The 24,125-nt window shown below is 39.6% G+C and overlaps 1 protein-coding gene across 3 annotated transcripts in view; it reads left to right on the top strand.

Annotated features, from left to right (window-relative positions):
• Positions 1-24,125, top strand: part of SWAP70 (switching B cell complex subunit SWAP70) — a 144,450-nt gene that overhangs the window by 72,294 nt on the left and 48,031 nt on the right. For all 3 annotated transcript variants that reach the window (XM_061440820.1, XM_061440819.1, XM_061440821.1), the window contains one exon: positions 18,857-18,997. In XM_061440820.1, coding sequence (XP_061296804.1) covers positions 18,857-18,997 — 141 coding nt within the window. The remainder of the gene's footprint in view (positions 1-18,856; positions 18,998-24,125) is intronic.

Genomic DNA, 24,125 nt, shown 5'->3' with positions numbered 1-24,125 from the left:
TCTGCTATAATTAATATTTATTTTCCTTGAGGGACCCAGTTTAGTACAAAAAGCTTATTTTTTAAATTTATTTTTTAGTGAAGGATAATTGCTTTATAGAATTTTGCTGTTTTCTGTCAAACCTCAACATGAATCAGCCACAGGTACACATATATCCCCTCCCTTTTGAACCTCCCTGGCATCCCCTCCCTATCCCACCCCTCTAGATCGATACAGAGCCCTTATTTGAGTTTCCTGAGCCATACAGCAAATTCCCATTGGCTATCTATTTTACATATGGTGATGTAAGTTCCCATGTTACTCTTTCCATGCATCTCACCCTCTCCTCCCCTCTCCCCATGTCCACAAGTCTATTCTCAATGTCTGTTTCTCCATTGCTGACCTGCAAGTAAATTCTTCAGTACCATTCTTCTGGATTCCATATATATGCATTAGAACACGATATTTATCTTTCTTTCTGACTTACTTCATTCTGCATGATAGGTTCTAGGTTCATCACCCTCATCAGAAATGACTCAAATGTGTTCTTTTTATGGCTGAGTAATATTCCAATGTGTATATGTACCATTCTTTATCCATTCATCTGTCAATGGACATCTAGGTTGCTTCCATGTTCTAGCTATTGTAAATAGTGCTGCAGTGAACAATGGGATACATGTGTCTTTTTCCATTTTGGTTTCCTCAGGGTATATGACTAGGAGTGGGATTGCTGGGTCATATGGTGGTTTTATTCCTAGTTTTTAAAGAAATCTCCATACCATCTTCCATAGTGGCTGTATCAATTTACATTCCCACCAACAGTGCAAGAACATTCCCTTTTCTCCACACCCTCTCCAGCATTTTTTGTTTGTAGACTTTTTGATGATGGCCATTCTGACTGATGTGAGGTGATATCTCATTGTAGTTTTGATTTGCATTTCTCTGATGATGAACGATGCTGAGCATCTTTTCATGTGTTTGCTAGCCATCTGTATGTCTTCTTTGGAGAAATGTCTGTTTAAGTCTTTTTCCCTCTTTTTGATTGGGTTTGTTTTTCTGGCATTGAGTTGGATGAGCTGCTTGTATATTTTGGAAATTAATGCTTTGTCAGTTGTTTCATATATTATTATTTTCTCAAAAGCTAATTTTTTTTTAAAAAATTTAAGTTTAAAAAAATTTACTTTATTGAAGTATAGTTGACTTAGAATATTTTAATTTCTGCTGTACACCAAAGTAATTCAGTTATACATATACATATATATACACACACCTTCTTTTTCATATTCTTTTCTATTATGGTTTATCACAGGATATTGAATATAGTTCTCTGGCCAGTAGGACCTTACTGTTTATCTGTCCTATATATAATAGTCTGTGTCTGCTAATCACAAACTCCCAATCTATCCCTCTCCACCTTGACAGCCTCAAGTCAAAAGGCTTATTTTTGACACCTAAATTTTATTATTAAATAATAGTCTGTTTTTGAGTAAAACAAAAATTACTATCTGTAGAAATTTTGAAACTTAAACTCCAAAAAAAATTAACTTAAGAAAGATATTTGTTGAGGCAAACATAGTTTCATTAAAGTTATCAATAAGATAAAAATATAGAAAGAATTTAAAAACTACTTGTGACTTTCGTAAGCTACTATAGAAGCAGATGTTGAGTAGTCCTCTAGTCACAGTGATGTTTCTTGTTAAACCCCACCCCCAATCCCCCACCCCACCCCCTCCATGCCTTCTCGCCCTCCCACAAATAGGGAACCAACTCTGCCTCATTCCTCTCCTCTAGCTTCTTGGTGGCAATCTGTGCACCCTCTCCAGGTGACTCTTTGGCTCCAGTTGTGGCATTTCTGGCTCCCTACCTGTATAGGTGAACTTGTAGCTTCACCTCCATAGTCAGCCTGTGTACCCCTGTAGAAGTCATCAGCTATGTTAGCTTAATTTGTAATTGCAGCGTTGCAAGGCAACTCATTTTTTAAATTGTCATTGGTTTGCTCTCTTTTTCAGGCTGGAATACAGAGGGATACTAAACTAAGTTACTGTTTTAAGTTAAGCTTGTTCTGATTGTGTAGAGGTCTACTTTTCACCTGTGAAAGTAGATAGTAGACTAATGGTGGGAAAGAAATCTCAGAAACACATTCTTTACTTGCTTTTATACTTGTATTCATGAACAGTCCTTCCTTAGAACAAACTGTAGTTTATTGTATGCAATTTTAGTATAGTCTATGATAACTGAAGAAAGGTTAAAAACTGAGAGAGATTTTGATGGAAATTTTTCTGTATAGGAAGATCCATACATATAGGTGGCTGAGTAAACATTATTGAGCTTAATGTTTTAGAAATTTTTTTCACCAGTTTTTCCCTTGGTTTTGATGTTTGTGCCCTTCTTTTGTCTGTTGTTGTTTTTTAAGGAGGGACATTTGTGTGTAGATCCTGTATTTTAGGAAACTTTATTAATGTGCCATCTGAAGCAGACATTGATACTTTTAGGTTATGTAAATTTCTAAAATTCCTAAGGGAAAAAGATATTGTGCATATTATTTGAAGGAGAAGCAGCAATTCTTCTCCACTGGTGTTTAATTTTATGTATGTATTTATGGCTGTGCTGGGTTTGTGATGCTGTGCATGGGTTTTCTCTAGTTGCAGCGAGCAGGGGCTACCCTCTTCTTGCGGTGCACAGGCTTCTCATTGCAGTGGCTTTTCTTCTTGCAGAACATGGGTTCTGGGGGTACCCAGGCTTTCGTAGTTGCAGCTGTTAGGCTATAGAGTGCAGACTCAGTATTTGTGGCGAACAGGCTTAGTTGCTGTGCAGTGTGTGGGATCTTCCCAGATCAGGGATGGAACCAGTATCCCCTGCATTGCAGGGCCGACTCTTAACCACTGGACCGCCAGGGAAGCACTGCACTGATATTTTAAAAATATCTTCAGATGATTTAGAATTTCGATGGTCTTGCAGAAAGATACTAAATCTCCAGTGTTAGTTCGTGGGGATTCTTGGAATTCTAATACATGCAATTCTAAGAAGATGAAAAGATGAAACCTATCATTTAAAAAATATAAACCAAAAAAAACCTTTTTGAATACCTCCTATATATACATGATATAAAATTCATAACTTTCAAAAGAGCATTTAGGAGAGTGAAAAGTAAGTATCATCTATACCCTGGCCCACACTAGTTATCTACCCTCAAGGTAACCATTTTTACTAATTTTTTTAATATTCCTTCTAGAAATCTAAATGTACCTTAAAATTGAACTCTCCTACACTGGTGGTGGGAATGTAAATTGGTGCAGCCACTTTGCGGAACAGTATAGAGGTTCCTTAAAAAACTAAAAATAGAATTGCCATATCCAACAATCTGACACCTGGGCATATATCTGGAGAAAGCTATAATTAAAAGAGATACATGCATCTCTTCACTGCAGCACTATTTACAGTGAATGGATAAAGAAGATATATATATATATATATCACAATGGAATATTACCTGGCCATAAAGAAGAATGAAATAATATCTATAGGAAATAAATTTCCACATTGGAAACAAATTTATGGTTGCCAAAGGGGAAGCGGGGAGGAAAGGATAAATTAGGAGTTTGGAATGAACATCTATATACTACTATATTGAAGACAGATGACTAACAAGGACCTTCTGTGTAGCACAGGGAACTATACTCAGTATTTTGTAGTAATCTAAAAGGGAAAAAAATCTGAAAAAGAATATATTAGACCCCCCTCCACATGTGTATGTACCTGGATTACTGGGCTGTACACCTGAAACTAGCAGAATGTTATAAATCAACTTCAATAAAAAAGTTCCTGAAAATTATTCCTTTTATTGTTATTAGTAAATGTTTTCTTAATTATAGTAAAATCTAGTGATATTTTTGCAACCTCTATTATGATTTTACTTTATAATTATGGTTGCAGTGTGAATTACATGTCAGTGCTGGAAATATCTTGAAATAAGCTTACTGTCTCTGCACTTTTATCCTTTTGTTTTTAGAAACACAGAATTTTGTTTTGTTTTAAATTGTGCCCTTCTGAGGTAAAAGAGCTCACAACTAGTGAGAATCTAAACGAAAACAATTTGAGGAGCAACATGAATACTTTGAATCTTTATTCATTTCTCAATGATAGATTTTCAACTAAGTGTTTTTAAATTTTGGCCATGCACTTGTTTGAATATCTTGTGAATAATGTCATGTGTTTTGTTCCCATGTAGGCATTTAGCCTCAAAAATTTTTAATCTTGCTAGTTTCAGAAGTAATTGAGCCAGGCCAGCAATCTGTTGAAAATATAAAGGAAGCAAGCTGCAGTAAAGAGCTGTCTTTGTGTGAAACACAATGTAAAAGATTTGGTTAATTCTTGTGAATTTGGCCTGTGTAAGTATTCCCTTTCTAATCTTTAGTGTTATGTTTCTGTTAACCCCTGTGGTTAAAGCTGTTTCTAAAAATCTAATTAAAAAAAAATCCCCATTTAGAGGACCAGAGCATGACTCACAAGTGAGTCTGTGAAAGTCTTTGTAAATATTTTTTTGTATCTCACCAAAATGAAACAATAAAGGCAGCTTTCCAAATAAAGAGCTTATAAGAGACATGTAAAAATCTTAAAATGGTAATAATGGATTCTAGATTATTTCCTTTTTCCATTTGCTAGAAACTTTTCAGTAAGACACATTGGAAGTTTTTATTTTATTGAAATACACGTAAGCTTTTGCTTTATTGAGGATAGTATGCAATCTGTGAGGTGTTTTTTAATGTGTGACCTTCCATCTTAATAGCCAGTGCTTTTCTAATCTTATGACTCAATGACTCTTAACCTTCCTGGTCCCCATTTTGTATTTCCTCTGGGGTCTTACTGCAGTCCCAGAGGTACATAGTAACTGGAAGCTAGAGACGGAAGAGGCTTTGAATGACCTTTTCTCACTTAACACAGTTTGCCCTCCCATTTTCCCCAACAGGAGGGTTACTGTAATCCCCTCAGTGACTGTTAGCACACTGAAATCCAGATACTCCCAGCTTTTCTCCTCAGTTCCTCTTGCGTGTGTCCCAGTTCCCTTCCTGAGCCTTTGGCTCAGTTTCCTTTATGTTCCCCAAGGCTTCATTTCACGAATCTGTTTTTCTGCTCTGCTGTCTGCTTTATTTACTTCTTCTCATTCTACCTTTAGATTCCTTCTTTTTTTTTAACCCCAATGTGTGTGTCCTTGAAACTGCTGTTTGCTGTTGTTTAGTTGCTAAGTTGTATCTGACTCTTTGCAACCCCATGGACTGCTGTTTTCAGAGATTAGGGTTTTTATTGTGGAAAAGTATTTGAGAGTAAGTCTGCATGTAGTCAAATTTTATGTAAGGAGATCTTACAGGTAGAAAGAGATTTCTGCACTATTGGAAAGACTAATTTTTTCATCTCAAGGTTCTTCTCTGTCTTCTCTACCTTTTGCTTCTTTAGGAATTATTAGCTTTACAACTACCAGGAGAGTGTTGTTATGTGGGCCTGGTGCACCAACCAGAAGTGCGGCAGTTAGAATGAAAGCTGTTCGGTCTGGTGGACAATGTTGAAGGTATTTTATTTCACTGGGTAGGCAGCTCTGGGAGGATGGAGCACTGTCTGCTTTACCAGGCTGCACATCTCCATCAGTTCTTTGAGTTCGTAGGATATTTGATGTCTCAGCCAGATGCTGTTACCTTGGAGTGAGAGCGGGAGCTGGTGGGCAGCTGACTTAACTCTCGTGACTCCCTTCAGGGATGATTTGAGAAGACACTATTAGATAATGGGACATCGGCTTCCCAGGTGGCACGGTGGTAAAGAATCTGCCTGCCAGTGCAGAAGACACAGGAGATTTGGGTTCCATCTTTGGGTCAGGAATATCCCCTGGAGTAGGAAATGGCAATCCACTCCAGTATTCTTGCTGGGAAAATTGCATGGACAGAGGACCCTGATGAGCTACAGCCCATGGCTTTGCAAAGAGTCAGACATGACTGAGCACACATGAGTGCGTGCGTGCGTGGACCACCAGGGTGTTAGCAGATCAAACTAGGTTGGAATTCTGAAGTTCTACATTGGGATTATTTGGGGAATTTGCTTTACTCATTGTATTTTAAGTGTGTGCGTGCTCAGTCCTGCCCGACTCTTTGCGACCCTTTGTACTGTAGCCTGCCAGGCTCCTCTGTTCATGCAATTTTCCTGGCAAGAATACTGGAGTGGGCTGCCATTTCCTACTCCAAGGGATCTTCCTGACCCAGAGATCGACCCTGAATCTCTGCGTCTCCTGCGTTGGCAGATGGATTCTTTACCGTTGTGCCACCTGGGATCCGTTAAATGGGAATAAGAAGACATTTAAACAACATACTTGCTTAAATAGATGAAGCTCACAGCCTGTATGTGTGACAACAGAACATTTACTAGCTAACTGTTTCTTACCACACACTGAGGTTGAAGAAAACTAATCTACAAAGCAGCATATAAATTTGAAGGTTCTAATCTATACCTTTTGCTCGGACTCTGGGGAAGTGAAAATTGTACAACATTGCCCCTTACATTGAGAAGCATGTGGTTTAGTAAAGAAGACAATACATGAAATGACTACAGCAAGTTAATATATAAGCCAGTTCTACAAGTGGAAAATAACTCTGGAATATGATGTCCAGTACATTAGCCATTAACCGAATTTGGCTATTGAGCATTGAAAAAGCAGCTAGTCCAAATTGAGAAGTGCTGTAAATATAAAATATACACTGGATTTCAGAGACTTAGTACAGGAATGTAAAACATCTCTTTAAAAGATTTAAAAACATTGATTACATGTTGTAGTTGTAATATTTTGGATATATTAGTAAATTTAATGTTAGCTTTTTTTTTTTTTACCTTTTGCATCTTTGTACATTTTTAAAATGTAGCTATTAAAACTTTTAAATTCCATTTGTAGTTTGCATTCTGTTTCTGTCAGATGATCTGCTGTAGAAGTTTAAAGGAAATAGAGAAAAAAATGCACACGGTTGTAGACAAAAAACGTTTCACGGAAGAGATAGACTGTCAGCTGCTTCTGGAGGGAGTGGGGCTGATCTTGTCCGGTATAGTCAAAGAAAGATGGCAGTTATGGCGGTGGCCCTGTGCATGAGAGCAAGAGCTGAAACTTGCAGTATTGTGAGCGATAAGGAAATACTTTGACTAGAGTGTTTGTTTTGAGACATGGTGGAAAATCAGGATTTAAAGGGAGATGGGATTACATTTTAGATGATTTTGTTCTTGTACAGAATAAATGAGTAATGTGTATTTGTTGACTATGTTATAATGAGTAGTTTGGAACTGATCCTGTAAAGAGGGGAAGTTATTAAACTTTGGAGGGTAGATACGTGACAGAGAGAGTTCTGAGATTCTTCTAATGATGTGGGTGTGATGATACGAGGTGAGAGGCTGGAGTTGGGGGACCAAGGGAGGGACTGCTGTAAAGATTGATGTGTGCTAGACTGGGGTGGCGGCCCTGGGAATCAAAACCAACAAGCTTCCTACTCTCATGGAGCTTGAAGTCTTGTGAGTGAAATGTATCAGCAAACTGACAGGGCAAAGATAATGAGATAAAGAAAGTACCCAGTGCTGGGAAACACAGAGGAAGGGAACTGCTTAGCTGTGGTGAGGATTGGAGGCATTGGGTCAGAGAATGCTTCTACAGCAATAGTCAGTTGTCATTGACCCTAAGGAATGTGTGCGGCTTCTCAGTAAGCACATTTGCGGTGAAAGATTTGGAAAGTAAATCCCTCGGAGACAGAGGAAAAAGTGTCAGGAGAAAGAGAGCACTGGTTAGGGAGTCAGGAGACTTGTCTCTCCTTTTGTTTGTGTGTGACCCTGGGAGGTTTCTTCTTCCTGAGCTTCATCTTGCTCATTTGTGAAATGTGGAATAGCAGACAAGATCTTCAAGTCTTAGCCTTCTAATTGAACGTCGTCAGCTTGATGTGTTTACCATGTTGTATCCTCATGAGTGGCCTCTGTTAGGGCCTCAGAAGGGAGAATGGGACCTGCTGCTGAGAGCAGGAAGCCTTTGCTCCCCCAGCCTCACTTTCTCTGGTTAGTCTTTCACCAGCAGAGGGGCATGATCGGTCGGTGAGGAGAGGGATTGACCCTGGGGGAGGGGATTGAATTGGATCCAGAAATAGGATAAACTATATAAAAAAGTACAAGAGGAGAGTCCATAGTTTTATTGTTAAGGGAATGGTGGTACCACAGTCAGAATCAGAGTGGGAAACCTGTTTTAGGGAGAAAGATAATGAACTCTCCTTTGGATTTTTTGGATTGAGACAAATTTAGCCTGGAAATCTTTAATATTAGTGATATAAACCAGAGCTCAGTTGAGAGGTCAAGACTAGAAAGGGATCTGGGAGTCATTAAGGTGACTTGTTGTTGTCAGTATTAAAGCACTCTTTAAGAACTAGGGGCTCAAAATTGGGCTTTGAAAAATGTCCAGAATGGGAGAATAAAGGGTGAGGGAAGTGAACCCATAAAGATAGAGCAAGGTAGAGCTAGTATGTCGTGGGACCAAGAAAGTCTTAAGTGGAGAGGATGATCCAGACTGCCAGAAACTTGGGAGAGTGAATTGTTTAGAAGATGTCTGTCCCAGGTTGGGTTCTCCAGGAAGCAGATGTTGAGACAGAGCTGAAAGTGCAGAAGGGTTACTGGGGAGAAACATGTATGGGGGAGAAAAAGAGAGAGGAAGCAGGATTAGGAAAAGGAGCTGTCAATCTAGGACATGGACTTGACAAAACCAGGAGCTCTGGAGCAGAGATGGCCTCTTGGAGGACACCCACACTGGGGAGAAATGACGTCACTACCTTGCTCAGTCATTGGCTGAGGTGGACCCTGGAGGTACTAATAGCTGGAGGCTCTGCTAACCTCAGCTCCTCCTTGTAGCCGGGCCTCAGTTCCTTTCTTGAGTGCTGCAGCTGTGTGTCTGCCACAGAGTCTTTTTGAGAAAGCAGTTTCATGACTCTGATAGGGATAGAAAGAAGCCGTATTATAGTGACCAGAGGGGACAAGGGGCCTGAGTGGTCAGAGGATGGGGCAGCAGAGGTGAGCCCTCAGATCTGTGATCTTTGTCATCACTGAGTGGTCAGAGGATGGGGCAGCAGAGGTGAGCCCTCAGATCTGTGATCTTTGTCATCACTGAGTGGTCAGAGGATGGGGCAGCAGAGGTAAGCCCTCAGATCTGTGATCTTTGTCATCACCTTTGGTGTGTACTGTGGCCTCAGATCTCTTGGAGAAGAGTATACTAAAGTAAACTGCCTGGTTTCTCTGTCTTCTACTGTACAGTTCTCTCTCATACACTTGTTAATTTCTCTCGAGTCCTTTCCTCAAAAATCCAAACTGGACTGCTGTACTAGGTCTCAGGTCAGATGAGTAATGCCTGCTAATTCTGGGAGTGTTAGTGACTAATAGAGGTATTGTATAGGATTTTTTTTTTAAACTTCAAAAATTATTTGAATTAGAGATTCCAATTAAACAAAAATTCTTTCTGGAAAGAATATGCTGGTAGTTTAGTGAAATACATTAAAAAAAAACCCACATCTAGATTAAGGTGACGGAGAAGCAAACTAAATGAAACTAAACCAAAAAAAAGAAAGAAAGAAAATTCTTAAATGGGACTCATTTAGCAAACATTTGTAGGCATCAGACACTGTCTTCTCGGCATTTCATTAGGTTTTAGTACTACAGGATAGATACACTAGTCTATAGTCTATCCTCTCTCTAAGGAGCTTACAGAGTTGTGGGAGAAATAGATAGAGGCTTACTTCCTGTACATGAATTATCTTCTTAAAGACATTTGTTTATGCTCTGATCCCGTGGGAGGCTGGAATCTAAGGCGGCTGCTCAGGTAGGGAGACTTTATTGCCCACATTGTGGCTTCAAGAGGCATGGCAAAGCACAGTTCTTTATGGATGACTAAAGTGAGTTAATTTCATCAACTTTATAGTCCTACAGTGATCTCTTCATATAATTTTATTGGTGCTTTCTAGCTGGGATTTTTAAAAATTCCTTTAACATTAATAATTTTACATAAATATATTTAAATTTTACATAAATATAAAAGCTTCGCCTTTTCTTATTTTAAAGATAGTACATAGAATATTCAAACAATACCTTAAAGTATAGAGACAAAGATAAAAGCACCTGGACTTCTGCCACTAAAGGCAGATGCAGTTAATTTTGCAGTGATTATCCTTTTAGCATTTCTTTGTCCCTCCCTATCCTTCCTCCATCTCCCTTACTGCTTACAAGCATATACATGCGTGCACACATGTGCATATACATATATATTCTTTTATGTAAATAGGATCCTATTTCATATGCTTTTGTAACCTGTTTTCTTAATCAGTATGTTAGGGTCATGTTTCCATGTCAATGCACATAGACACAGACACCATCATTCTTTATAATGACTATGAGCTATTTTACTGTGTTGATGAGTCATGCTTTATTTAACTGCTTTATTGCTCACAGATATTTGAAATGTTTTGGTGGTTTCAGCCAGGGATGCTGTGAAACTTCCTACAATGCATAGGACACTTCTCCCTGCTCCCCAACAAAGAGTTATCTGGTCTAAAATGTCAGTAGTGGTGGAGAAAACTTGCTCTATACCTTCTCTCGTATTGGATGTTGGCAATTTTTACTCTTCTATGTCTGGTCAAATGCAAGGAGTTGCTTTTCAGGTGAAAAAGTAGTTGCTTTTTTAATGTGCATTGTGTTGATTACTAGTGAAGTAAAGTAGCTTTTCCTGTATTTATTAGTCATTAGCTGCTTTTGTGAATTTCCTATTCCTGTCTGTTGTCCGTTTTTAAAATTAGGTGTTCATTTCTTACTTAATAATTTCTAGGAGTAATTTGAGTATTGGAGCTATTAGCCTTTTTTGTTTATGGTGTCTCTTTTTAAAAGGAAATTTAAGAACTTTTATGTAGTCAGATCTCCCAGTATTTTCTTTCTGATTTCTGAAGAGGGCCAAGTTAGTGAACTATCCAAAATAACTTTTTAAAGATGGTCTATTTAAAATGTAATCCCGTGGCGTATGCTCTACTTTGTTGTTGTTGTTTAGTTGCCGAATCGAGTCTGACTCTTTTGCAACCCTGGGGACTGTAGCCTACTGGACTTCTCTGTCCATAGGATTTCCCAGGCAAAAATACTGGAGTGGATTGCCATTTCCTTCTCCAGGGGATCTTCCTGACCCAGGGATTGAACCTGTGTCTCCTGCACTGGCAGGGGGATTCTTCACCACTGAGCCACCTGGGAAGCCCATGCTGTAGTTTAATGGCGTGTATTCTGTGGACAGCATTGCAACGGGTAATTTTGAGTTAGCTATCCTGCCTTAATGTGTCTGTGAGTGTTATATTCCTATTGAGTCCTCCCTTAACCCTCTGCTAGTCACTGAAGGATGTGGAAGAACAGTTTAAGGCAGGGTTTCCTCCCTCTCTGAGCCACAGTTAGGTATTTGAGGTATTGCTAGTGTATGAAGCAGAATTCACATAAGTGCTAAATAGGAGTTCAGTGGACAGAGGGGGCAGTGAAGGGTTCCTCGAGTTTATGAAGAGTGACCAAGTCTTGAATGATGCGACTAGGTAACAGATAACGTTTCCAGCACAGGGCTTGATTGTGGGACAGGCAGTTAGGAAGGAGAGTTGGGTTCTTGCTTCTGATTTGTTACTCATCAGTTCAGTTCAGTTCAGTCACTCAGTCATGTCTGACTCTTTGCGACCCCATGGACTGCAGCACACCAGGCCTCCTGTCCATCACCAACTCCCAGAGTTTACTCAAACTCATGCCCATTGAGTCAGTGATGCTATCCAACCATCTCATTCTCTGTCATCCCCTTCTCCTGCCTTCAATCTTTCCCAGCATCAGGGTGTTTTCTAAGGAGTCAGCTGTTCACATCAGGTGGCCAAAGTGTTGGAGTTTCAGCTTCAGCATCAGTCCTTCCAATGAATGTTCAGGACTGACTTCCTTTAGGATGTACTGGTTGGATCTTTTTGCAGTTCAAGGGACTCTCAAGAGTCTTTTCCAACACCACAGTTCAAAAGCATCAATTCTTCGGCGCTCAGCTTTCTTTATAGTTCACCTCTCACATCCATACATGACTACTAGAAAAACCATAGCTTTGACTAGATGGACCTTTGTTGCCAAAGTAATGTCTCTGCTTGTTAATATGCCGTCTAGGTTGGTCGTAACTTTTCTTCCAAGGAGCCAGCATCTTTTAATTTCATGGCTGCAGTCACCATCTGCAGTGACTTTGGAGCCCCGAAAAATAAAGTCTGTCACTGTTTCCACTGTTTCCCCATCTATTTGCCATGAAGTGATGGGACCAGGTGCCATGATCTTAGTTTTCTGAATGCTGAGTATTAAGCCAACTTATTAACTCTCCTCTTTCACTTTTGTCAAGAGGCTCTTTAGTTCTTCTTCACTTTCTGCCATAAGGGTGGTATCATCTGCATATCTGATATTTCTCCTGGCAGTTTTGATTCCAGTTTGTGCTTCATCCAGCCCAGCGTTTCTCATGATGTACTCTGCATAGAAGTTAAATAAGCAGGGTGACAATATACAGCCTTGATGTATTTGTTTCCCTCTTTGGAACCAGTCTGTTGTTCTGTGTCCAGTTCTAACTGTTGCTTCCTGACCTGCAACAGTGTGTGTGGCTTAGACAAATCTCAGGCTTCAGTCTTTTTATCAATGAAATAAAGAGATAGGATATTTCCTAAGATTGTTGTCACTGTTAAACTTACTGTGGTTTTACTGTCAAAGGAGAATTTTTAGAAGGAATTTGTTCAGCATTTATTGAAAGCCTTCTGCATTCTGAGTAGCATGCTAGGTATTGTGGGAATGCAAGGATGTAAGACATGGACCTTTCAGAAATTTAGTCTTATGGGAGAGAGTAAATCATGTGCGGGAGTGTAAAATAAGAAATACAGAGTGCTTGGGAAATGCAGAATGGGGAAGACCGTCTTGATTTTGGGTAGTGGAGGCTTTAGAAAGGAATGGCATTTATGTTAGGTAGAAATGGAGGTGTAGGGGTGGTTGAGCAGAGGCCTGGAGGGGGACAGGGAAGTGACACGGGGTTTGCTTGAAGTGCTGTACTCAGTCACTTCAGTTGTGTCCGACTCTTGTGACCCTGTGGACTATAACCTGCCAGGCTCCTCTGTCCATGGAATTTTCCCAGCAAGAATACTGGAGTGGGTTTCCATGCCCTCCTCCAAAGGATCTTCCTGATGCAGCAGGTGAACCTGAGTGTCTCCTGAGTCTCCTGCACTGCAGGCGGGTTCTTTACTGCTGAGCCGCTGGGGAAGCCCCTAAGGTGTTCTGCGTAAACTTGTTTGCCTAGTTTTGTACAGTTGGTGCAGAAGGGTGGGAAAAGATAAGGCTGAAAGGTAAAGTGGGACTGGCTTGCCAGGGGGCATACACCGCCTTGGTTTTTCCCTCCGTAGGCTTTTTATGGCTTTCAGACAAGGTGGGAGCGTGAGGTGAGCAGCCCTTGAAGATGAGTGTGGTAGAAGTGGCTAAGATGGTGATTGATTGCATTCAGGGACTTGAGTCAGAGATGACGTTGAGATTTCTGAGGCTGAGTATAATACAGATAGTTTAAGAGAAAGCTAGCAGGCCTTAAGCAGTGACAAGCAGGACGAAAAGATATTGTCAGGAAAGGGAAAATGAGTCCTTGTGGTAAGGGGCGGGATTTCTATTAAGACAATGCTCTTAAGGCAGGGCATAGCATGGGTAGGAAATTGGTCATTCTGTTAGGAAGCGTTTTCTGGTAATTCACCATCAGCTTGAAATTTTATTAATCAGACAGGAATTTTCACGCTTTAAAAAAAGATTACCCATTATGAATTTTAGTTCTGTAATTGTGTCCCTTGAGATAAGCTCGCTGGGATCTCCACCCCTCTTTTTTTCAGTGTTGAATTTTGCCCATTACGCACATCCTGTAAAGGGAAGCAGCATGTGACTGGGGTTCGGCTGGGAGGGAGGTTCTTTTCAGAGAACCTTTGTAATCTCTGCATCTTTGGGAGGGAGGAGGGTAAACATTAGGCATTAGGCACTCATGTGTGTTAAAACACTGTGTAGTTGTTCATCATCCTTGAGTTCTTTCCATGATAGTTGGAGTAAAATACTTAAAAAGGGTAAACGGCAAACCACTGAACAGGAACCAACCACACGAGCAGTTAGTCATTTCTTGTCGGCAGAGGCCCTGCAGAGGCCCTGGCAGACAGCTATGAAGGAACTGGAATGATGAGGGTCTGGCATGGATATGGATCTTTTATTGTAGTAACAATAGTTTATTCTTCAGATCAAGGAATGAGAGCAAAGTTGCTTAGCAATTATGTGGGCGTTGAAAGAATGGCCTTTGGAGGAGCAGGCATTTGAAGTAGGATAAATTCAACTTTCTCAAGAAACTTACACTGATTAGCGTGATTCAGGGGGAGTCCTTTTACAAATCAAGAACGTGTAGTCCTGTTTCCTCCTGATGGCTTTGGTCCTCATCTGTTTTCCAGTTTTCTCATCTGGAGAGGAGGATGGTAACTCTTGGAACAGTTTTCCCCAAAGGCAGGTGCTGGGAGATGAGGGCTCCCAGAAAGAGAGTGGTCCCAGACTTCTAGGCAGATGTGGTTCTTTACCGTTGGATCTAACTTCGCTCCACTAAATAGCTGTGGCCGTCTTGCTGGGTGCTGGAGACCTGACCTGGTGGGCACTGGTCCATCACTTCACCTTAGCAATAACAGACATGCATGGCCACAGCACGCAGGTCACTTTTGTATGGTCAGGGCTCTCTGTTTGTCCAGGGGGAAAGGGAAAGTGGTAGGGTGTGGAAAGGGCACCAGAGTATAAGGTTTGGGTTCTAGTCCTAGTTTCACTGCACCAAAAACTATGTGATTTGGGAGACATCTCTTCATCTCTGAATTAGTGTCATCTGTACAGAAGCAGTATTATCTACTCTCCAGGGGTGAGACTAAAAGCAACTAATGGATAATGTGAGTCTACTCTAAAAAAGCATCAACTGCTGTGTAAGTTTGTGGAGATTTTACTTCTTGTTACTAGTTTATATTCTGGCCTTCAGGAATCCTCTTTTTTTTTTTTTAAATACCTTTTACTTAAAAACTTTGAGATACTGTTGTTACTTTGTTTAAAGAGGACTTCCCTGTTCTAGACCTTACTAACAATGAAAAAAGCTGAATTTCTGATCTAAACTGTAGTTCTTTCTGTTGAATTCATGAAATGAGTTTTGCTTGATAGTTAAGGATTGGACTTTTGAAAACATTAGTTTTAGAAACAAGTCACCAAGTCTTCATTTTGCAGTGAGGGTACTGAGACTAAGCAAGTAAGCAGCAAAATATTCTAATATTTTAAAAGGGTAGATGGTAAACCACTGACCAGGAACAGACCACATGAATACAGTGGGTACTCAAGTCTCCTCCTCCAGGGTCCTTTAATATAATCTGATGCCTCTCGCACAGTTTGCTTAACTAAAATAGATTGTTAAGAAAGTTATCCTTGAATTCAGTTATCCCTGTATTTTTTAAAAGTGCTGTTTAATTATCCATGGCTGGAGTCTAGGGTTTAAATCTAAATTTTCAGTGAGATCACTGGATTGAACTAAAGCATCTACACAAAGATGTTGATTTTAGAAAACTGAAAACATAATGTTCCTTATTACTGGAGAGTGTTGGACCAGGGTTTACAAAACCTGACTTAGTCTCAGTTCTCCTAAGTCACCTTAGTCAAGAAAAACAAATTTAATCTCTTGGAGCCAGTACGCACCATGTGTAAGATGGAAAGGATCTAAGGCCTCTACCAGTACTTTAGTTGGAGGGTCTGTGAAACCCAAAGGCAGAAAAAGGGATGGGTGTGGGAGAGATGGTGTCTCCTTTTTTTGTACCCTGAGAATTTTGCATTAATCAGTTACTTTTCTCATATTTTATCCCTCTATCTGGAAGACCTTCCAGTTGCCCTTTTCCTACCCAAAGTGACAGTGAAAGTGGTAGTCACGATCAGTTGTGTCCGATTCTTTGTGACACCATGAACTGTAGCCTGCCAGGTTCCTCTGTCCATGGAATTCTCCAGGCAAGAATACTGGAGTGGGTTGGCATTTCCTTCTCAAGGGGATCTTCCTCACCCAGGGATCGAACTCCGGTCTTCTGCATTCCAGGCAGATTCTTTACCGTCTGAGCTACCAGGGAAGCCCTTTCCTACCCAAAAGCTCTCCTTATTTTGGGGCCTAGGTTACATTTCATTTAATATATGATGTCATTGTAGCACACACTATTCTTTCTGAACTCATTTGTTGCCCTTATACCTTATTCATCCATTAGTCATGGTACGTTGCTGTGGGATATGTCTCTCTTTTGTACCTAATTTTTAGGGGGTAAGTTAATGTAGAAGATAAAGTGTAGAGTTCGAAGATAAGTTGATTTAGCTGTGTGGGACTTCCCTGGTGGTCCAGTGGCTGACTCCATGCTCCCAATGCGGGGGGCCCAGTTTCTATCCCTGGTCAGGGAACTAGATCCTGCATGCCAAAGCTAAAGATCCTGCCTGGTGCAATAAAGATTGACGATCTTGAGTGCTACAACTAAGACTCAGTGTGGCCAAATAATTTTTTTTTAATTAAAAAAAAATAAATATTAAAAGATTTAATGTGAGCTTAAGCTGGCCATTAAGAAAAATGTGTGTATGTATATATGCTTAATTTTTAAAATAGCTGTTACATTTTTTGAATAGGTAAAATTTTTTCCAGAACTTAATAACGAGGGAGATACAGTGAAAAATCTTTTGGTCTTGGTCTGCAATCAAACTAGTTTTCCCCCCACTGTTACTTGTTTCTTATATATCCTTGTAGAGTTTATAAATTTTTTTCTTCCTTTTTCTTTTACACAGAAGCACACTGTATGTAGTCTTAGATACATTGTTTTGTTTTGTTTTTTTTTTTCACTTAAGTTACCTGGGAGATCTTTTCATATCACTACACAGTAAGTTCCTCATTGTTCTTAATGTTTTATGGATATACCATAGGTTAACCTGTGATTGGGAGTTTTTACTTGGGTAAAGTCCCAAATAATTTTAAAATCTGAAAGACTATTGGGCCTTATAAGAGGACTGTATTCTTTATTTTTCTATATATTTCTACAGTGTGTTGCAGTTTTTAAGCACTTTATATTCTTGAAGTAGATCCTCACAAAAACTCTATAGGTGTTACAAGGTAAATAAAGAAAGGAAATGTCTATTTAGGATTTTTTGACTGTGGTGCAAGATTCAATAAAAGCTCCACCGTGCCCTTTTCATGTGCTGTACTACTGGCAAATAGAGAGTTTACTTGAGAAACACAGCCTGCTTTGTAGGGCTGATAAAAGTCTTCATTACTTCATTTATAACCATTTGTGTACTTCCTTCACTTTACTTACTTCCTTAAAACCAGCAGAGCATGTAGAAAAGGATCTCCACATAAATGAAGCTTTGAGAAACAAAACAAATGTAGACAGAAGATATGCAAATGTTATTTTTATAGATTAATTTTTTAAATTGTAAAAAATCCTAACTGAAATATATGTATGCAGAAAAAAGTGACTTGCTTAATGGAATTGGAAGTATTCATTGAGGTGAATGTGGCTCCTTAAAGCAATTGAATGGGTAGGGCTGAGAAAAACAGGGAAGATTTTAACCTGGGATTTAACATCGAATAAGATTCTGTGTTAGAGGAAGTACCGCTTTAGCTGTAGAATTTGCCCTGTTTAGAATGCACAAATGAAATGGAAGGAATTTAAGTTTTATTTTAAAATTTTCATTTAATATGAAACACAATTAGTACTCAAATAGCCCAAACTGCTCACTCAACTACCTGAATGTTAAAGTGTGCATTTAGATTATGGCAAGACCAGAACGCAAATTCTCTGCAAAATATTTTCAGCCGTTTTGGTGACTCTTGAGATATTTTTGCTATTGATTTTTTTATATATTTTTAAACCAGGCAATTGATTTCTTTCTCTTTTATACTTTTATACTCATTTTATACCCTCATTTTATACTCTTTTATACTCATTTTATACCCTTTTATACTCATCCTGAAAACTTAACCTAGCATCATGGAGTTATAGAGATGGTTGGACGACTAGAGATTACTAATCAATATTTGATATATTTGTACATTAACCTGGCCCTTTCTGTTGAACAAAAGAGAGAAGTGAAGCGGAGCGAGGTTGTGGCCAGCCTGGCTTGGCCACCTTATCCAGAGCCCCCAGCCGCAGCTCTTTAGTACCTTGTGGTTTCTTTCACAGCTTTGATTGACAGACACTGTTCCTGCCTGGAGAATCCCAGGGATGGGGGAGCCAGGTGGCTGCCGTCTGGGGTCACACAGAGTCGGACACGAGAAGTGACTTAGCAGCAGCAGCAGCTCTGCTTGGGGAGATGTTCAATTCTGAACACATTCCCGTGCTCTTTCCCCCCTTTTTCTTTCTAATGTGGGCCAATTTATAAAAGCCTACGAGGAGTATGTGCAGAAGGGAATGGCAGTCCACTCCAATATCCTTGCCTGGAGAATTCCATGGACAGAGAAGTCTGGCAGGCTGTAGTTCGTGGGGTCGCAGAGCCAGACACAAGTCTAACACACACACACACAAGGAGTACTACAGATCTTTCATGGAGCCTGGCTCATTGTAGGCAAGTAGAAGAGACTTGTTTGAGGTGAACCAAAACTGGAGAGGGAATGAGACCCTGTCGATAGCAAGTGGGGAACCTGGCAGCTGGCAGTTTATTTTTCATTTTTCTCTCCCCAGGGTAGGGGCAGCCGTTTGTGTTCCAAGCGTGAAGGTGCCGCGTGCTGCTTAGTGGATGCCTCTAAACTGCTCTTTCTCCCTTATAGGTCCTCTCCCATAACCTGTGCACGGTGCTGAAGGTTCCACATGACCCCGTTGCCCTTGAAGAGCACTTCAGGGATGATGACGAGGGACCTGTCTCCAATCAGGGCTACATGCCTTATTTAAACAAGTTCATTTTGGAAAAGGTATGATTCTAACCTCTTCCTGCTTATAGCGGGTGTTCAAGTTACACATTACAAGTGGGCCCCACACATCTTTGTTGGTGAGTTCCCTAAGGAGTTTAGTTGTGAAGCATCTCGAGATAAATCAGAATGAAAGAAGAGACTGACAGTGCTTCCTCTTTCTCTCTCTCCTCCAGTGTCTTCTAAACCTTGGTTTGATACTTTTACAACTGGCTCTTTTTTTGAAATTAAGAACTGTATTTTGTGTTAATCTGCACCTGTCTTCTCTTTGGGAGCTTTTCTTTTTCCTTTGTAGATTCTGGTTCCACATGTACCAGAATTGTTAAAGCATGGATTTGATATATGATTTTTTGTTTTGAATTCTGGTTCCACATGTACCAGAATTATTAAAGCATGGATATGATGTGGTAAAATATCTATACTTTATAGATACTATACAGCAAAGTTTTCATCCTGGACTTTTCTGGGTACCACGTGGATGTTTCCTCTAATATGTTTTAACTAAGGATGCTATAAACTATTAGGTGTTTGGAAGCCAAATATAACCTACTGGTATTTTCTGCCTCATTTGAGGTCTCCTTTGGTTTGGATAATTAAAAATGACACATTAAATTGTTAGATATAATGTTCATTTTTTTTTGAAGAAAATCATCTAAATTAATGGCACATTTAATTAAAAACATTTGTGATTTAAAAGTTATGAAAGATAGGAATTCCCTGGCAGTCCAGTGGTTAGGACTCTCTGGTTTCACTGCTGTGGCCTGTGTTCAGTCCCTAGTTGGGGAACTAATATACTGCAAGATGCAGCCAAAAAAACTAAGTAAAGTCTTAAAAAATTACATAAATTGGCTTATTGTTAAATAGGCACTTAGTAAAAATATATGAGATAAAAAGTGAACTCCCTTTTTAGTCTGAGTCTTTAGGAGTAACCACTTTTAATTATTTGCTGACCCTTTTATATGCATGCAAACACACACCTATACAGTACATAGTGTTTTGTTTCTGTCCCAATAGGATCGTGCTACATAAAGTTCAGTTTGTTTTTTTAACTAAGCAATATATTACTGTCATCTTTCCATATTATGTACATTTAGTTTAGATATGAAAAGTAATCATATATGCACATTAAGGGTTGGGAGCTCCTACTTTTGCTTATTTATAATATATAGCATGAATTTTGGGGGTATATGTTAAAAATGTCTTTCAAAAAGTGACGGTGATAATACCTTTAAATTAAAAATAAAATACATTATAAAGCCTACTTGCCAATCACCTAAATACCATAACTACTGACATATTTTTTCCTATGATTTAAAAAATTTTTATAGCTATTTATGTGTATAAATTCTTTTTATAATTTAGTATCTTTTTATAATACCAAAGTACAATAACTAAAATGTATAATAATAATTTAAGTTATTGGTTTGGAAAATGCCAAAATGTTGGTCAGCATTTTTTTTTAAATCACATTTTATTTTTTTAGAAATTTTGCAGCAAAGACTGTCAAAACTATAGTCTGTTCATTTAGGTAGTATTCTTTGTACCTATATCTATTATTTTATATAAGCCTCAACAATACAATTTATGCTCTTTATTTGTATGTGTGCGTATGTTTATATAAATATAAAACATTGCCTTGGTCATGCTTTTCTTAGAAAAGAAACTGCAGAGGGAAAAACCACACCAAAATTAAATGTAAGACTTAAACTTGCAAAAACCACCTATTGTATGATCCAGTTTATATGAAATGTCCAAAACAGGCAAACACATGAAGATACAAAATAGATGAGTGGTTGCCAGAGGTGGAGGGAAGTGGGAATGCTGAGTGACTACTGATGGGTTTGAAGTTTCTTCTTGGGGTGATAAAAATGTTCTAGAGTTAGATAGTGATGATGATTGTAAAACCTGTGAATATACTGACTACTACTAAAATGTACACTTCAAGAGTGAATTTTTTGGTATGTGAATTATATCATGATAAAAAAATTTTAAACAAATTACATATAAACTATATAATTGTTTAGTTATTGACACAATGCTGTGCAGTAGATCCCAGATCTTTTTCATCTTACAGCTGGAAGTTTGTACACTTTGATCAGCATCTCCCTGTTTCCACTCCCCTCTCTCCAGCCCCTGACCACTGCCATCCTATTCTCTTATTTCTTTAAGTTCATTGTTTTAAATATTCTACATAAAACTGAGAACATATAGTATTTGTCTTTCTCTTAAATTGTCTTAGCCATGGTTAGTTAAAACAACTTCAGAATCCTGAGTTTACCATTTGATATTTCTGCGTTAATTTAAATAAAAGTCAAGAGGTTTTGAATACAACTGCAGTGGTGAGAATGTTTATATTCCATTAACAGCCCCTAAGACAAGAGAGCCTGTTGATGAGGGTGAAAGAGGAGAATGAAAAAGCTAGATTAAAACTCAACATTCAAAAAACTAAGATCAGGGCATCCGGTCCCATCACTTCCTGGCAAATAGATGAGGAAAAAGTGGAAGCAGTGACAGATTCTAGATTCTTGGGCTCTAAAATCACTGTTGATGGTGACTGTAGCCATGAAATTAAAAGAAGCTTGCTCCTTGAAAGAACAGCTGTGACAAATCTAGATAGCATATTAAAAAGCAAAGACATCACTTTTCATACAAACATCCGTCTAGTCAAAGCTATGGTTTTTCCAGTAGTCATGTACGGATGTGAGAGTTGGACCATAAAGAAGGCCAAGCGCCAAAGAATTGATGCTTTGGAATTGCGGTGTTGAAGGAGACTCTTGAGAATCCCTTGGACATCAAGGAGGTCAAACCAGTCCTTAGTGAAATCAACCCTGAATATTCACTGGAAAGGCTGATGTTCCAATACTTTGGCTGCCTGGTGCGAAGAGCCAACTCATGGGAAGGGACCCTGATGTTGGGGAAGATTGAAGGCGAAAGGAGAAGAGGGTGGCAGAGGATGAGATGGTTAGATAGTATCACCGAGTCAGTGGACATGAATTTGCGCAAACTCCAGGAGATGGTGAAGGACAGGGAAACCTGGCGTGCTGCAGTCCCTGGGATTGCAGAGAGTTGGACATGACTCAGCACCTGAACAGCAACAACAACAGGATAAGTGGTTAGCAAATGAAGCCTGCCCAGATCCCACATAAGGGGTCAGATTAGGCGTATTCCCCTCCTTTTCGATCCGTACCTATTTTAATCACGTGTAGGCTCCAGTACTCTTGCCTGGAGAATCCCACGGACGGAGGAGCCTGGTGGGCTGCAGTCCATGGGGTCTCGAAGAGTCTGACACGACTGAGCGACTTCACTTTCACTTTTCACTTTCATGCATTGGAGAAGGAAATGGCAACCCACTCCATTGTTCTTACCTGGAGAATCCCAAGGACGGCGGAGCCTGGTGGGGTCACAGAGTCGGACACGACTGAAGCGACTTAGCAGCAGCAGCAGCAGGCTGTATGAACTAGAAGCAAGACAGTCTGCAGTGGACCGTCAAACCCAAAGGACCCCCTTTCTCTGTGCCTCTAGGACAAACAATGCCTAGATCCCTAATTTTTTCACCTAAAGTATATATGTTAGCACTCTGGCATTGTGGACTTTAAAGAAATAGACAAAAACTTGTTGTCTTCCCTCTTTTTATAAACATGTGTTTAAAACATACTACAACCTCATTGTGTTTTTACTTTTTAAAAAATTTCAGTTTATTTAAACCAAAATCAAAACCAGAAACAGAGGTACCATTTCACGCCAGTCAGAATGGCTGCGATCCAAAAGTCTACAAGCAATAAATGCTGGAGAGGGTGTGGAGAAAAGGGAATCCTCTTACACTGTTGGTGGGAATGCAAACTAGTATAGCCACTATGGAGAACAATGTGGAGATTCCTTAAACAACTGGGAATAGAACTGCCTTATGATCCAGCAATCCCACTGCTGGGCATACACACTGAGGAAAGCAGAGTTGAAAGAGACATGTGTACCCCAATGTTCATCGCAGCACTGTTTATAATAGCCAGGACATGGAAGCAACCTAGATGCCCATCAGCAGATGAATGGATAAGAAAGCTGTGGTACATATACACAATGGAGTATTACTCAGCCATTAAAAAGAATACATTTGAATCAGTTCTAATGAGGTGGATGAAACTGGAGCCTATTATACAGAGTGAAGTAAGCTAGAAAGAAGAACACCAATACAGTATACTAACACATATATATGGAATTTAGAAAGATGGTAACAGTAACCCTGTATACGAGACAGCAAAAGAGACACTGATGTATAGAACAGCCTTTTGGACTCTGTGGGAGAGGGAGAGGGTGGGATGATTTGGGAGAATGGCATTGAAACATGTAAAATATCATATATGAAAGGAGTCGCCAGTTCAGGTTCGATGCACGATACTGGATGCTTGGGGCTGGTGCACTGGGATGACCCAGAGGGATGGTATGGGGAGGGAAGAAGGAGGAGGGTTCAGGATGGGGAACACATGTATACCTGTGGTGGATTCATTTTGATATATGGCAAAACCAATACAATATTGTAAAGTTAAAAAATAAAATAAAAAATTAAAAAAAAAAACCAGAAACAGTTCACACAGTAAATATGTCTTATATTTGGCAAATGTTTGATGACCTGCTGTGTGCATGTGTTTGAGCTTAAAAATTTAAAAAAAAAGCAGAATTATGTCTGTTATTAAAATATATGGAACATACCGGGAAAGTCTCAGAAACCTGGAAATTGCGGTTTTTCAGTGCTAGAATTTGTGTGGGCTGGAAGACTGGGTAGAGAGACATGGTTGAATATCTTGAGGTGCTGTACCCTGATACCACATTTTGTTCTCCTTGATGTAACTTTCTTTAAACATCCTGAACTTTAAAGTTTTAAAATGTTCTTTGTTTTAGTATTCAGGTATTTAAAAGTTTTGTAACTGGGGGAGAAACTATATGACAAACCTCAGTTCAGTTCAGTCGCTCAGTTGTGTCCGACTCTTCGCGACCCCATGAATCGCAGCACGCCAGGCCTCCCTGTCCATCACCAACTCCTGGTGTTAACCCAGACTCACGTCCATCGAGTCAGTGACGCTATCCAGCCATCTCATCCTCTGTCGTCCCCTTCTCCTCCTGCCCCCAATCCCTCCCA

Source organism: Bos javanicus, chromosome 15, assembly GCF_032452875.1.
Source record: "Bos javanicus breed banteng chromosome 15, ARS-OSU_banteng_1.0, whole genome shotgun sequence".
Classification (NCBI taxonomy): domain Eukaryota; kingdom Metazoa; phylum Chordata; class Mammalia; order Artiodactyla; family Bovidae; genus Bos; species Bos javanicus.
This window is presented reverse-complemented; position numbering and strand designations above follow the sequence as displayed.